Source organism: Schistocerca americana, chromosome 1 (assembly GCF_021461395.2).
Source record: "Schistocerca americana isolate TAMUIC-IGC-003095 chromosome 1, iqSchAmer2.1, whole genome shotgun sequence".
NCBI lineage: Eukaryota > Metazoa > Arthropoda > Insecta > Orthoptera > Acrididae > Schistocerca > Schistocerca americana.
In genome coordinates, this window is record NC_060119.1 from 655,210,486 (window position 1) to 655,227,786 (window position 17,301).

General features: G+C 39.9%; 1 protein-coding gene across 1 annotated transcript in view; it reads left to right on the top strand.

The window, feature by feature from the left end:
- Window positions 1–17,301, top strand: part of LOC124608242 (ARF GTPase-activating protein GIT1) — a 222,306-nt gene that overhangs the window by 159,073 nt on the left and 45,932 nt on the right. Inside the window, exon 10 of the mRNA XM_047139971.1 lies at window positions 4,664–4,795. Within this exon, the coding sequence (XP_046995927.1) occupies window positions 4,664–4,795 (132 nt within the window). The remainder of the gene's footprint in view (window positions 1–4,663; window positions 4,796–17,301) is intronic.

The window sequence follows — 17,301 nt, forward strand, 5'->3', positions numbered from 1 at the left end:
AATGCAAATTTGGCCTTTTCATATGAAGACTAATTACTAATGACTCAACATTCTGCCCATGTTTCCTCTCAAATTTCTATTTTTCTGCTTGCTTAACTAGTGCAAATCATCCATTTTTCTTCAGTAACTTTACTCTGATACATTCTTATTTTCCTACTCTGGCTTCATCTTATTCCTTGACTGTTAGCTTATTGTATTCTTAAATATCTTCTTGCAGCTGTCACTATATTTACATGGGTTCTCTCATCTGGTTTATCACTAAGAGATTTCCCAATACCACTTCTCATTGTGAAACAGATCTTCAAGTTACTGAAAATTACATCATATGACTTTTAAAGATGTGAATGTTGTAGGAAAGTTCCTGTAAAATATAAATACTTTATTTAGGATTAAAGGAGACCACTCATTGAAAAGCAGAAGCATTGAATTGTCGATAGGCACCCACTAAAGAAAGAAAAAAAATGCTAGTTTTCAGAGTTATCCTTTGATACACACACACACACACACACACACACACACACACACACACACACACAAGCACTAAAGGCTACTTGGGAATGGGGGAAGGCTAACAGTGCAGAGGAAGGGGAAACCTATTGGCTGAAGGGTGCGGAGACAGTGGGTTGCCTGGGATTGAGCTCAGGACAAGTTTGGGAGTGGTGGATATGTTGTAAAGATAACTCCCATCTGTGTAGTTCAGAGATGTTGGTGATGGATGGAACAATCCAGATGGCTCTGGTGGTGAAACAGCCACTGAAATTGAGCATATTGCACTCATTTGCATGTTGTGCAACTGGGTGGTCAACTTTGTTCTTGACAGCAGTTTGGTGGTGACCATTCATCCTGGTGGACAGCTGGTTACCAGTCATACCAACATAAAAGGCTGTGCAGTGTTTGCAGCAGAGTTGGTTTATGACATGGCTGCTTTCACAGGTGGCCTGGCATCTGATAGGGTAGGATAAGCATATGACAGAACTGGAGTAGATGGTGGGGTTAGGAGTGGGAGTGGTATAAAGACGGACTAGGATGTTGCGTAGCTTGGGTGTTGATGTGACACTTGTTTAGGCGGGGTAGGAAGGATCTAGGGTAGGATATTCCTCATTTCAGGGCAATATAAGAGATAATCGAAGCCATGGCGAACGATATTGTTCAGTTATTCCAGTTCAGGGTGATACTTGGTGATGAGGGGCCCTCATTTGTAGCTGATTCTTGGGAGTGGTGGGAGGATATGGGTGTGTGTGAGGATATGGAATGGGAAATCTGTTTGTGGATGAGGTTTGGGGATATTGTCTGTCTGCAAAGACTTTTGTGAGGCCTTCAGCTACTGGGCAGTGGGGTTCTCGTCATGCAAATAAGTTATCCATGGGAGGCTAGTCTGTAAGGGAGGGATTTTTTTGTGATGGCAACTGTCAAAATGCAGGTCAAAGATATTAAAATGCTTTTTATTCAAATGACTTGGTAATTATTCAAAAATATGTTGCATCAGTAGCATTTACAATACACTTCCAACCAAGATGAAGCCAGAGAATCAAATGGAAAAAATCTTAACAGGATAGTAACATTTCATTGTTCTTCAAAGGTAAATAATAAAGATATGGAAGCAGAATCTTAGAATTCAGAAACTAATCTCTGCCATAATGTTTTCTTTACACTGTGTAACTGAGTAGTACATAGTGAATTTTATATATTTTCATGAGTTTTAAAAAACACATTGTTTCACTTTGTGATACAAAAAAAAATCCAGTATTGAGTCTGTAAATGCTGATTTGGCTGCTGGATTTCAGCTTCCAAAAATGGTGTTTTCCTTGTGAAAGCACTCTATCACATTTTGAGTCATGGTTGGATTGTCAGATTTCTACTTGCTTTTGTCCAAATGATTTCGTGTGAAATGAAGGAAAAGTAACTGTATTTAACAGAAAACACTGTTGCAGAATGTCACGTTTTCTTGAAACAAAGACAGGCTACACAGATTTTCAGTGTGTCATCTTGAAAATACATGATAAAGTCCAAGAGTCATGGATTTGTTAATTCTGATAAATTTGTTGTCATTTATCAAGAAAATGGAAAGACATTGAAGATCATAATAGTGAATGTAAATGAGAATCTGGAAAGAACTGTTGTGGCCATAATAATTGTCAGCTTTGCAGCACTGTTAGAATATGTTAGAGCAAGATTTCTTCTACATCTGCATCTATGTCCATACTCAGCAAGCCACCATATGGTGCATGGTGGAGGGTACCTTGTACCATTACTAGCTGTTTTCTTCCTGTTCCAGTTGCAAATAGAATGAGGAAAAAAACGATTGTCTGTGTGCCTCCATATGAGCCCTAAGTTCTCGTATCTTATCTATGTGGTCCTTTGTGTGAATTGTAAGTTGGTGGCAATAGAATCATTCTGCAGTCAGCTTAAAATGCCAGTTCTCTGTAGTGTTCCTCAAAAAGGAGGTCGCTTTCCCTTCAGGGATTCCCATTTGAGTTCCCAAAGCACCTCTTGACTTGGAACTAAATGGCAACCACTCTACAGGTGATATTGAATGTGATGTCATTGATTTTGCTGTTTCCATTTTGGTGTATGCTATTGGCTTGATGACGACGATGATGATGATGATTACCAGTTGCTGTTGTAATGTATTGTGGGACTCTATCCAATGTTCAATTTAAAATGTCTCATTTGAAAAGAAAAAAATTCAGTGGTTAGCACAGTCTATTGAATGTCTTAGCACTTTTTAGACTGTTATTCTGAAAATAATTATTAAGTTAATGATTAAGTTATACCTTGTATGGGTAGCATTACAACAGTAAAAGTAGTCTTTCTGCATTAAAGGCATTCATTCATCTTTATTTGAAGTATATCGTTTCTTCTTATGATGTCCTTTACCTCTGGTGGTGCCCAACAATCCCAGGAGAACAGTTTACACCTACTGACTTGAGTTACAAAAAGCACTACATTTCGTGAAAATTGCAACACCATGAAAGAATGACCCAAATGAATTACAACTGAGAAGATGTGTAGAACAGCATACTAGCAAAAAGTGCTTACGAGTGGAGAGAAGTGGCATACATGTGGGTCCAGCAGTGCCCTTTCTTGTGTGACCCAAAATCTCATGACCGTGCTAAGCTTGGTCAGTAAAGAACTGTGAAATGTAGTGGAAACTCGAAATTTTGTGTCAGTGTACCGCAATAACATCAAAGAGTACTAGCATGTGAACATATGAGAGTAGGTATGATCAGTCTCTTGGGTGCTGAATTTTTTATGCCATGACACCGCTTTATCTTGAGTACACCACTATAACAGTGGTGCATGTTCGGAAACAGTAGAGAGTAGGTAAGACATAGCAACCAGGGGGTACTGGATCACATTGCTGTTTTGTTCATATGTCTGCAATGGACTCCTCAGCTTTGTCCACGGTTGGCTTAACTCTAAAGCACTGCAACAGGTATGGATCTGTCTGTTTTGACATAGACTGCAATGGTCTGGACTGGCGGCACAAAGGCCATTGCATCACCTCGTCTCTACAAACTACAAATGTCACAGACTGCTGTGAGTGCAGGAATAATGTCACTGATACATTGAGTGCAAGACTTTCTATTTTCAGGTTGTCCTATGCTGATGATCACTTGCTTTTTAGCTGCTACTGACATGGCTGCAGTCTGGCAACTTGCATTGTTTGAGAGATAGTGGACAGACACCATATGTGATTTTTTGAGGTGTCATTGGCTAAACTCTTGACACTTATGTATTGAAGATAAACTGAATAATGACTGCTTTGTCAAAAATGTTCTGCAGCTGAGGAATTAAACATAGACACAACATTAAAACTACCAAAATTGAGACCAGTCAGTAGAAGCACTCAAACATGTTTTGTATCTGGGTCATCAGTCCTCCAACAACCAGTGTTGATGCTTTAGGGACTGGCTTTCAAGCAGTGTTGAAGATTCACGGGAACATACACAGATTCACTCTGGTTTCGTGCTCTGTTATTTAGAAGCTCTGATTGCTTGATAGGTGAATGTGAGGGCTGCACACCATATGGAATTACTGGCAATCTTTATCATTTGTGTGTTGTTAATTTACTTAATCTGTAAAGAAAAGTTTATTGAAATCACATGTTCCTTTCTTGGTCTTTGTTTGCACATATGTCGGAGTATAATTCACATCATGTTTCTAATCATCCTGTATTACATGCCCGGCAGTTCCTTGTCGAATATGCATTGTTACTGCAATTCTTGTTAATTTGAGTGTGTATGTTCATTTATAGTACTACTAGATAAATTATTCTTTAATTTATATTTCATTAGATGTACTGTTAGTGATGGGATCGTTTGAACCCCTTTTGGTATTTTCTTCATGTTGTTGAAAGATAAGTGTTAGCAAAAAGTTAATGAACTTACTGTTGTATCAAATTTTAATTTAATATTACTTTCTTACATTTCACTTAACAGGCTGAAATTATTATTATTATTATTATTATTATTTGATTAAAACTTGATTAAAAATTTTCAAGCAGTCAGCAGATTTTGTTAATTTTGTCACATGTATTGAGTATGACATTGCTCACTGCCTCTTAGACCTCTTATTGCTGTCATTTCGTAGTAGAATTTTTCATGTTGGAAGAGAAGAGGGAAGTGGAGCATTTGGTTAATTTGTCACTGACTGTCAACAGGACCAATCTCCTTCAACGTCAGAGGAGAACAGTACTGCATCTACAATAGAGCATACACTTCGTTTGCAGCTTGCTACTTCAGAAGCAAGAATGGATGAACTCAGATTGCAACTGAACATTCTACAATCCACGGTATGACATTAAAGATCTAACTGTCTTCTTTTAAAACTGTTGGAACTTCTCAATTATCCATGTACTTCTCTGCTCTGTGCATAGGCAACTAATGAGATAGTTTCTAAATACTGTTTAAAGAAAGTTTAGATTTGCATTGTGTTTAAGCCAATGACATAGTTTATGAGTACGTGGAAGAAAAATCAAAAAGTCATTATCAAAAAAATTTAGAACCCTTCACATACATTGGGGGATATACTTATCAGTAACTGTGTTTCTTTACTGTGTTTATGGGAATACTTTTTACTGATCGTGTGTGCTCCTGGCATCTAGTTGTAGTCTGCTGCACCAGCTGTAGCTTCTGTTTGTTGTGAAATATAGCTCTTAGGGCTTTGGGAAGTACACATACTACCAAATAACATTGTTTGAAAGATTCTCCCGCAGTATCCTTACCACCAAAGTAGCTTCTCAATGGGGCTTGAGAAGTATACTTACCACAAAATTAGTGTACCTTTAGTAGACAATGGGAAGTGTACTTATCACCAATTTAGTGGTTTCACAAAGTTTTTGCGAATATGCCTTACTGTATTTGCATGTGCCTGACTTCTTGTGGCAGTACATTTGATCATGTGTACAAAAACTTCCATAACAATCAGTTTCTGTTTATAATGAGATCATTACTGTTGTCATTTGTGAAGTTGGAAAAAACTGCTTCGTTTATACAGTGGAAAACACACTTACCACCAAAATAACAGCTCACAAGAGAGCCATGGAAGGTATTCATACCACCATAGTTTTTGGTTCTAAGTCACAAAAACAAAATCATGTAAAAAAAGCAGTCAATGGATCACAATTCTAATAAGATACAAAATAAAACTGACTGTCTTGAGTTGCTGCAAAAAATACATCCATGAAAGGCGGTAAAAAATTTGCAACATTTGTTGCTGCAAAGACTAAAAGAAGAGATTAAAGAATTTAAAAAATTAAAGCCTTCTAAATTTGTTCATGGAGACTTTTTGGGGATTAGGGAAAACTGAGAAACAGAAGTTTAGTGGTAGTGGGAGGAAAAAATGGTGATAAGATGAATAGTAATAGATGGTACAACTACTCTTTGTTTTGTGTATTTTAAGTGAAGCAATCACCAGAAGTTCGCTGTGAAAAATGCAGTCCTTTAGCTATGAACCTGTCCAGACCCATCAGCTAGTTAATAGGGGGCTCCCAGAGGGTGGGTTAGTAGTTCGTTTGGTAATTGGATTATTTAAGGGGATGACTTCCAACACATCATGTATGAGACAGTAATAAACTGTCTTCCTATTTTTGATGTGTCGGTGCTTAATAGCCATCAACTTGCTTTAAAGGACAACATGATGTATGTAAACTTAGTTTATTGGTTCCAAACAATGCTTTCCAAATCCACACTTTTGCTATGCACATGCTATGATCTTAATACTTTCATCAATACTACTATGAACTGTTACTGCAGTCTCCTCTTGATTGTTGATTCACATAAGCTCAAATTAGTAACTCCAGTAGCTCTGCTCACACTAGAAAAACTGACAGTTGCTCTGGGTGATAAACTCATTAATTAACAACCACTTGACTTCTTGATACAATACTTCCTGTCAACACTGTCTTCAGCTTTTACTGCAACCAGTCCTTATCTTTATGATTTGCCCAACACTTCCAGCCCCCTACGTACTTGCATTATCACTTGTTATATACTGGTACAATACCAGTGCGACTCAACAATGCTCTTGCTGTTGAAAAGGCACATAATGTACCAAAATATATATTTGAAGATGGTATCTCTTCTTTAGGACGTGTCCGAGAGAACAGATACGATCAGTGACTATGCAGCTCGTTAGAATGAAATTACAATGAAATGAATACACTTAGCTGCATACAGGCATTGATATAAGTCAACGGAGACAGTTGAAAATGTGTGCCCCAACTAGGATTCGAACCCGGGATCTCCTCCTTACATGGAGGCATGCCAGAGACAAGTCCCTGCAGTCGCATTATCCTCTGTGTCCTCGGTGGCTCAGATGGATAGTGTGTCTGCCATGTAAGCAGGAGATCCCGGTTTTGAGTCCCGGTCGGGGCACACATTTTCAACTGTCCCCGTTGACTTATATCAATGCCTGTAGGCAGCTAAGGATACTCATTTCATTGTAATGTACCAAAAGTTCCAGAATGTCATACTCACCAGCTAGCCTTGCTAACCAATGGGAAACACACACAGTACTCTTATAGCAATCGCATAGCATCAGTTTGAAATCTGAATGAACATGAAACTTGTTATTTTTCAGATGTACTGAACATTACCAGAAATGTAGCTCAAATTATAAATTACAGTCTTCTAGACCCAGCTAGGATTGAACCCAGAATCTTAGGATTTGCAGTCTGAACATCCATGGAGCACACTCACAACAAAAGATATTTCTGAGGAAGTCTTAGGAGCAGTAAGCAAGTCACTGAGTGCAACTAATGTGAAAAAGCACATGTCATATTCAGTTGGCCAGCCAGATCATGGTTGAATAACAAAATTTATTGTGCACAGTCAACGTGTTCAATAACCTGTGAGGTTTCATGTAATTTTTCCTGTATGTACATTGTGTGATCTGGCTCCCTCATATTCGGCAGCTTAAACAAACGTGCTGGCACTATGTTAACGATCTTCATTGCTTGAGTCACACCTGCTGGGGTGCCGATCGCTCTACCCTTCTACGACTGTATCAGGCGTCGATTCAGTCCCATCTCGATTACGGGAGCCTGGCTTATGGTTCGGCATCGCCTTCCACATTGCGGCTGTTTGATCCTATTCTTCACTACAGGATTCGACCCACAGCTGGAGCTTTCCACACAAGCCCTGTAAAAAGCATACTTGTTGAGGCTGGTGTCCCTCCATTGCGGATCCAGCACCTACGTCTACTGGCCGCTTATGCTGCACATGTTTGTAGCTTGCCTGGGCATCCAAATTACCGTCTCCTGTTCCTTAACTCTGTTGTCCATCTTCCAGAACAGCGGCCCAGATCAGGGTGTACGATCGCGGTTCGCGTTCGGGCTCTTCTCTCTGGGCTTGAGTTTTTCCCTGTCCCACGTCATTTCCGGGTTCATATAAGTATACACCTGTGGTGTGTGCCCCGCCCATGTTTTGGCTGGATTTGGCACAGGGCCCGAAGGACTCTGTCCCTCCTGAGTGATGGTGCTTTATTTCCATCCTTGCTGCATTTCGCGGCTCTGACATGGCCCATACCGACGGTTCGATGGTTGTTGGTTGAGTTGGTTATGCTATTACTCCTGGGAATCATTCTGAACATCGCTCATTGCTGACGACTGGCTGCAGTGTTTCCACTGCAGAGCTTGTCGCCATCTCTCACGCCCAAGAGTATATCCGCTCCTGCTCAGGTGAGTCCTTTGTTATCTGTAGTGACTCTCTGGGTGGTTTACGAGCTATCAACCAGTGTTTCTCTCACTCTTGTCTGGTGATGGCTATCCAGGAGTCCCTCCACACTCTTTCCCATTGCGGCCGCTCTGTGGTCTTTGTGTGGACTCCAGTTCATGTCGGCATCCCGGGTAATAAATGTGTTGACACGCTGGCCAAACAGGGTTTCGGTGCACCGGCCTTGGAGATTGGCCCTTTGGAGTGTGATCTCCAATCAGTTTTGCAGCAGAAGGTCCTTGGCACCTGGGATGATAAATGGCGCACCCTGCCTTCACCCAACAAACTTCGGGTTGTCAAGGAGACTACAGGTTTGTGGCACTCTTCCTTGTGAGCCTCCTGCAAGGACTCAGTTGTTCTCTGCCAGCTATGCATTGGCCACACCTGGCTGAAACGCGGTCATCTCTTGCGCTGTGAGAACCCACCTACCTGTTGCTGTGGATCATTTTTGACAGTGGTCCACATCTTGTTGGCATGTCCGCTTTTAACTGTGCTCAGGCAGACGTTTGCGTTGCCTGATACGCTCCCTGCACTTTTAGCAGATGGCGCTGCAATGGTAAACTTAGTTTTGAGTTTTATTCATGCTGATGGCCTTTATCACTTGATCCAAGGGTTGGTGCCCCCCCCCCCCCCTCTCCCCCTCCCCGAGTCTGACCTTTGGCCTACGGTTTTAGATTGGGATTTATAGTGTCTGTGTGCTTTTAATTCCTTTTGTCTCGTCTTTGTCTGTGTCTTTCTTGTTCTCCGTCGTCCCTTGTCATCTCCTTTGCTTGTTTTTTATCCCTTGTGGGTGCTTCATGGTCATGGAAAAAGGGACCAATTACCTTTGCAGTTTTGTCCCTTCAACCCCCACAAACCAACCACCACTATGTGATCAAAAGTATCCAGACACCCCCAAAAACATAAGTTTATCATATTATGTGCATTGTGCTACCACCTACTGCCAGGTACTCCATATCAGCGACCTCAGTAGTCATTAGACATAGTGAAAGAGCAGAATGCGGTGCTCCACGGAACTCGAGTACTTCGAACATGGTCAGGTGATTGAGTGTCACTTGTCATATGTCTGTAAATGAGATTTCCACACTCCTAAATATCCCTAGGTCCACTGTTTCCAATTCGATAGTGAAGCGGAAATGTGAAGGGACACGTACACCACAAAAGCGTACAGGCCAACCTCATCTGTTGACTGACAGGCACTGCCGACAGTTGAAGAGGGTCGTAATGTGTAATAGGCAGACATCTATCCAGACCATCACACAGGAATTCCAAACTACATCAGGATCCACTGCAAGTACTATAACAGTTAAGTGGGAGGTGATAAAACTTGGATATCATGGTCATGCGGCTGCTCATAAGCCTCACGTCATGCTGGTAAATGCGAAACGACGCCTCGATTGGTGTAAGGAACGTAAATATTAGACAATTGAACTGTGGATAAACTTTGTGCGGAGTGATGAATCATGGTACACAATGTGGCGATCCGATGGCAAGGTGTGGGTATGGTGAATCCCCGGTGAACGTCATCTTCCAGCATGTGTAGTGTCAACAGTAAAACTCGGAGGCGTTGGTGTTATGGTGTGGTCGTGTTTTTCATGGAGGGGGCTTGCACCCCTTGTTGTTCTGCGTGGCACTATCACAGCACAGGCCTACATTGATGTTTTAAGCACCTTCTTGCTTCCCGTTGTTGAAGAGCAATTTGGGAATGGCGATTGCGTCTTTCAACTCAGTTGAGCACCTGTTCATAATGCACGGCCTGTGGCGGAGTGGTTACACGACAATAACATCCCTGAAATTGTCTGGTATGAACAGAATACTGAACTGGATCCTATAGAACACTTTTGGGATATTTTGGAACACAGACTTCGTGCCAGGCCTCATCGACCGACATCGATAGCTCTCCTCAGTGCAGCACTCCGTGAAGAATGAGCTGCTATTCCCCAAGAAACCTTCCAGCACCTGATTGAATGTATGCCTGCGAGAGTGGAAGCTGTCATCAAGGCTAAGAGTGGGCTAACACCATATTGAATTCCAGCATTACTGATGGAAGGCAGCATGAACTTGTAAGTCATTTTCAGCCATGTGTCCGGATACTTTTTTATCACATAGTGTATTTATGGATAGATGTACATGTACATGTACATGTGCCTAATCTGATGGGCAAAACGATGTAAGAGAGAATGTCTGTTTCTCCATGGGGTCCAGTTTATTATTTTTAGCTAATACTGGGCAGTTGATGTCATAAAAATATTTATATTTGATATCACCTTTTGGTTTAATTGAATTCTAAAGTAGTGAGATTGAACTGTCTCAATGCCTGATTGGGGAACTCATAAAAATGTCCTAATTGTTCAAATGACTGCTTCTGAAGTACTGAATGTATATACTTTGTAATATAGACACTTTTCTAATTCCTTCTGTGTGAAATTCTTCTGTTAACTGGCCTGAAAAAGTGCCTCCCTAACAATTATGCCCACAGATATTATAAGAAAAGTGGCTTTTTTTTAGCAGGCTGCTACTGGAATTTGTTGAGCTATTTCAGTAGTTATTTTGGAACTTTACTGAGCATGAGAACAAAATATGAGTCTTAAATTCAAAAAACTGAGTTTCAGATACGAAAATATTTGTGAGCTTACTAATCTGGATTTTTCCTCAGTTCATCAATGTCTTTCTTCTTGCACTTCTGTCTCATTATTTCAGAATTCAGTTAAACCAAATGGTGAAATCATTATATGTGTTTTGTGACATCAGTTGCTTGGTATTAGCTAAAAATGATAAACAGGTCCCCATGGAAAAATATACATTGTCTCTTACATTGTTGCTGATCAGATTAGGCACAATGTACGTGCACATACGAGTTGCAGTCTTTTCAGATTTATTAACATTAATGAAATATCAATGATCAGCTTGCACTTAATAATTTTAACAGTTCGTCTATCGCAGATTAGCTTTTACACTTGCAGTGTATTGACAGTGTGGCACCATTTTTACAATAAACTTTCCTTGTAGAGTTCAGACAGCTTACTAACATGACAAGAGTTCAGTTACATAGTCACTGAACCTACTGTTTGATTTTTATATTATTTGGATACAAACTGACTTATGTATTAAGTTTATGCGGACTCACTCAAACAATGTGTACATTTTGATGTCTCATTGAGGACTGAGTTGCATTTAGTGCTGTATAGTTTGACTATCAGATACTGACTAACTCACAAATTAATCAAACTTTTTGACTGGTTGTGATCAAGAGGTGTTACGTAGTGAGTGGTCTCCTGTACTTCTAAATATTTACGTTCTGCCAGAGCTTTACTACATACTTATATTGCCAATTTATTACATTTGATTTTGGATTTTTTTTATTTATTTTACCACTCAGCTTTTAGCTCTTTACCTCTTAGCTCTGTGGCTGGAAAACTGTTGTGCTATGTGCAGTGCACATACTTGCTTGTCCAGTTGACGGTTAGCAACAAAGCTAATTATTTTACTGTTGTAAGTTATTCTTTAATAGTTAGTGACAAAGGTTACAGGTCCTATTTACTGGAACATCGAAATGACAAGCGACTATCCATGCCACTCATAATAATAATCACATAGAACAGAAATAACAAGATGTGTGAGGTTCTATTCTCAAATAAAATAATAAGTATGTTCATTATATGTCTGACAGGTGAAGTGATTTATTAACTCTGACACAAATATGTAGCAATGTCTGTTCCTTTTATACTTGCAAATTGGTACATCAAATCAAATTAAACAAGATGGCTGACTAGCCTCCCTCTTTCCCATTTACATCTGTTCATTATGAGCTTAAAGACCAGAGTAACTCTAAGATAAAATATTCAGTAGAAAGAAGCCATGGAATAATTGAAGGGAGACAGATTTTCAAATACGCATGTGTAGCATCTTTGACATACAGCATTCACACAATAATTACTCAGGGTTGCAGTTCACTCTCTCTCTCTCTCTCTCTGTCTTTGGAAAATATTACATGCAGGGTTTATTATTATTATTATTATTATTATCATCATAATTAATGATTGACATGTGTAGATACTGTTCTTCAGTTGAGATGAATGAAGAAAGAGAATTGACTTTTTACAAGTGTTTGCAAAAGACAATACTTTTTCAGAGTGTCGTTAAGTTTTTATACTATTGCTGATCTCATCAGTATCACAATTTCATGATTGGTGTAAAGTCAGTGTATTGTCGATGGAACATTCTCATGTAAAACAGCAAGAGGTGTGACATGTTCGCAACAATGATCCTCAGGATGGTTACAGGAAATCAGCTCTTGGAATGTGCATAGCCGATAACAAGATTACATGAAACATTCGAACAGCAAGTATCAGAAATGAAACAAGGAAAAAACTTCCCGTGGCTACCCCCGTCAGAGATTAGAGTCCTCCCTCGGACATGGATGTGTGTGTTGCCCTTAGTGTAAGTTAGATTAAGTAGTGCGTAAGCTGAGGGATCGATGACCTCAGCAGCTTGGTCCCATAGTCCTTATCACAATTTAAAATACTTCCTGACAGGTAAAATGGGTTTTAATAAGCTTACATAAGATCAGGACATGCCTTTCCACTAATTCTTTATTCCAGCATCAACAGTATTATGAAAATGGTAGCTTGCTGCTTCCCATATAGAGGAGGAATTAAGTTGTAGACAGGGCGCAACAAAATGACTGCTGACCTTCAAGCTTTCAACTAAAAGAACTTCTTTCAAAATAGAAAAACACACACACACACACACACACACACACACACACACACACACACACACATTCTCTTAATCATGGTGAACAGCAATCTATCCTTTTCATAATGTTATTGTTATGCCATCCTGGACTTGTCAGTGTTTTATTGTCACTTCAACCAAAATTGGGAGTGATTGGGGAAATAGCAGTTTGCAGCAGGGAACTAGCCATGTGCAGCACAATCATTGTGATACTATCACTGACCTAATTTATGCATTCTTCATTAGTGATCAACTGACCGCTAAAAAACAAGTCTTAGGTTCTAGTATCCGGGAAACTGTTCTGACATCTACAAGCACAGTGTTTCAGTATCTTCGCAGGGCATTAATTACAGTGTTTCACAAAATATTTTCAAATGAAGGTAACACTCTCACACAGTTATTGCACCAACAGTATTGACTTGCAAGTTGCGATTATCGACTGGTGGCTTAATTGAGCTAAGTGACCTACATGTTCATAGAGCATGTGCTTGGGAAATCATATCATATTCTTCGTGACACTTTGGTAATTCGGTTTCATGATTAAACATTACACATCACACTTGAGATTCACGTGTTCACACCATCACGTCACCAGCATAATGTTAGTGAACGTTCACATTCTAAGAAAGAGTAGTTCAACTTCTTCCGTTAACTGGCCCAGCTAACAGTTTAATCACTACTGATTCACTCCATTACTGCAAGGATGTGAATATGAATATGGCTAATTCGAGTGCAAACGTCAGTATGATTTCGATCTTGCCCCCCTACTATACAACGATTCAGACTGCCACCAGAATTACTTGTGATTTCAGTTTGTACATATGAAACATCAGTACAAATCAAACAATGGGAACAGTTTAGATGGAGGGCAGGGCAGAAGGTGCGGAGGGGGGAGGGGGTAAGTAGCGAAAAGGAGAGAAATAAAAATAAAAAGAAATTAAAAGACTGGGTGTGGTCGTGAAATGACGGCTGTGTAGTGCTAATGGAAATGTCGTGTGGCTAGGGCCTCCCGTCGGGTAGACCGTTCGCCTGGTGCAGGTCTTTCGATTTGACGCCACTTCGGGGAACAGTTTAGATGGAGGGCAGGGCAGAAGGTGCGGAGGGGGGAGGGGGTAAGTAGCGGAAAGGAGAGAAATAAAAATAAAAAGAAATTAAAAGACTGGGTGTGGTCGTGAAAGGACGGCTGTGTAATGCTAATGGAAATGTCGTGTGGCTAGGGCCTCCCGTCGGGTAGACCGTTCGCCTGGTGCAGGTCTTTCGATTTGACGCCACTTCGGCGACCTGCGCGTCGATGGGGATGAAATGATGATGATTAGGACAACACAACACCCAGTCCCTGAGCGGAGAAAATTTCCGACCCAGCCGGGAATCGAACCCGGGCCCTTAGGATTGACAGTCTGTCACGCTGACCACTCAGCTACCGGGGCGGACTGTGTAGTGCTGAAATGGGAAACATCAGTACTGAAGACAGCAAGTGTTAAATCTATTTACTCATAAACGACCATCAAAAATGTATAGCCATATAGCAGAGATGCAGAGTGGCAGATAGACACAACAAAAAGATTGTCAGAAAATGAGTTTTCGGCCAACAAGGTCTTTGTTGGAGATAGAACATACACACACACGCTCAAGCAAACACAGTTCACACACACGATTGCAGTCTCTGGCTGAGCTACATGAGTGTATGTGTGTATGTTGTCTATTTCCAACGAAGGACTTGTTAGCCGAAAGCTTATTTTCTGACAGTCTTTTTATTGTGCCTATCTGCAACTCAGCATCTCTGCTAAATGGTGAGTAGCAACTATCCTTTTCATAATATTGTTACATATCATCCTGGATTTTCCATCAAAAATGTCTGCCCCACAATACTGGGCTCTTGGACACGCCCATACCTGATATTTATGAACATGCACTTATGTTTTTGCATTCATAGAATGCACAGTGTATTGTTGCTTGTTTCAGTGAGGAACCATCAGTTCTTGCACAAAGTGCAGTAAATCTGCCAGTTAGGTTAAATCTAACAAACACAAAGAAAATTGCCAATCCAGTTTCACAACTTTCATTTTTTACATCGAACGTTCTATGCTGTTCCTTTCTCTCTCTTGAATTGACATTTACTAAACCACATATTTACACCACTTGACTTTATGTTGTCCTGTAAATTAAGATTTTTCTCCCACTAACTTCATAAACACACTAATTTAAAAGAAGGAATGCAAATAATACTTTGTTGTAAAGCCACACAGAAATGTTTTTAGTTCTTAACTGCGAAGAAAGCTTTTCCTTAACCCATACGTACAATTATTTTATTCCAACATTAAAATACACATACATGTTACATCATACATGTAGACCACTGGAGTATTATTCATTCAGTGCGTATGTACAGCTTTCGTCTCAGTGTGAAATAGCTTTCTACTAATCAACACTACAATGTAACTCCCTTCATGTGACAGCAGTATTTAGTGATATACTTAGAGTGATTGCACATGAATTGTGTACAGTAGTAGTCATTCCTTATTCTTTTAACTTAAGAGTGATGACATTTCTAACAGAACTCCATCGCCTGCAGCAAATGTTTGTATTTTCAGTAACTTCTTATGCAAATACCTTGTTCTTTGACTAGGTGTATCTGTCAGAGTAAAATTATTGCTTGTCACACTTTCTCTTGCCAAAGAATATCCATTCTTGGGAATCTGAGGGATTATATCTACCCTTCATTCTTCTGTCTTTTTTTAATTAACTCATTTGGTGTGGAAGTTGTTGACATGTGTTGAAGGTGACTTATTATCTCTTCAAAGGGCTTCACATAATTGCTCCACATTATCTGCAGTATGCCCTTATGAATTTATTTAATTCTCTGAATATCCATTCAGCATGATTCACTTCAGGGTGTTGGATCAATGTTAGTATCTGTATAATCTGTTGATGATCTAAGAAATTTCTCCCATGCAAGTAGGCGAAATTAGTACTCTTGTCGGACAGGAAAGCAAGTGGTTTTCATTTCTTGAAATACGTATAATCCTCCACTAGCTTTCTGATTATAAACTAACTTGTAGCACTTTTTCTGGGATGTAGTTTTACGTATTTCATGAACAGATCGTAAAAGTCTTAAAGGTACTTGGCACCTCAATGTTACTATGCAACTCACCTTTACAGCAAGTGTCTGATGGTTTTGCCTTGTGGCAGATAGTGCAATTTCTCAGTAACTTTTGCACTTCATATACATATTTCGTAAATGGCAATAAGGCTTGATTTTCTTGGCACATTTTATGACAACAAAATGTCCTCATGCATATTGAGTTTACCATATGAGCAAGTCTGCAGGAATGCAAATGAACCACTGGTCAGAGTTTTGTGTATATTGATAGGACATCATTAACTATTTTATAGTTCTCTATGAGCATCTCATTTTGATTTTGTTGCAGTTGTTGCTTCAGTGTTCCAAGGAGCATCTGTTTCTTGCAACTTTGATATATTTCTGCTGAAACCGAGGTAATATTTTCTATGGACTTCGTCCTTCATCGATAATTCTCAGAAATTTGAAGGTTGCTCATTCAGTCCCGGAATTTCATGCTGGCCTTCAGGAAGTCATGACAAAGTATCTGCCACTATATTATCCTTCCCTTTGAGATGAATAATCTTAAAGTCAATACACCTGACGCGTTAGAGACCATCTAGCAAGGTGTGTGTGTGCAGCTCTGTAAAAAACTTAATACCTGGTGTCCACAATATGCTTTTGCATGGGTTCCAGCAAGGTAATAATGGAACTTTCTGGATGTCCACATGACTGCGAGTGCTTCCAGTCAAGTATGTCCTCTCACAGTCAGGTAGGATCCAGCGTTTGAAAGTGATTATACAGAATGGAGTTTTTCCATCTACATTCCTCATTTGAAAGAGATGAGCTCCCAAGCTTACTCATGAGACATCAGTAAACAACCAGAAACCGACTGACATGTCTTAGAGACAAATAGTGCAAGTTTGATATTTTCAAATTCCATTTGGCAATTCTGTGACCATTGCCACCTCATATTTTGTCTTAATCAGTTTAAAAGTGTTTCTGGAACAAATCTCTGTTAAACAGTGAAAGACCAATGAAGCCTTTTGATTACTTCCTTGTATGAGGACCAGGGAAATTTGCCATTGAACTGAGCTTTGTGCTGTCGGACAGCACGCCATATAATGCCACACAGGTTGACAAATTTTTACATTTTATCTGGGGTTTACATGGAAATATGAAGTGCTGACTAAATTGACTCCACTCTTAAGGAATCTGAAACATGTTTATTTACAGCCCATGAGGTTTTTATACCACCACCACCACCATTGTTACTGTTGTCATCATCGA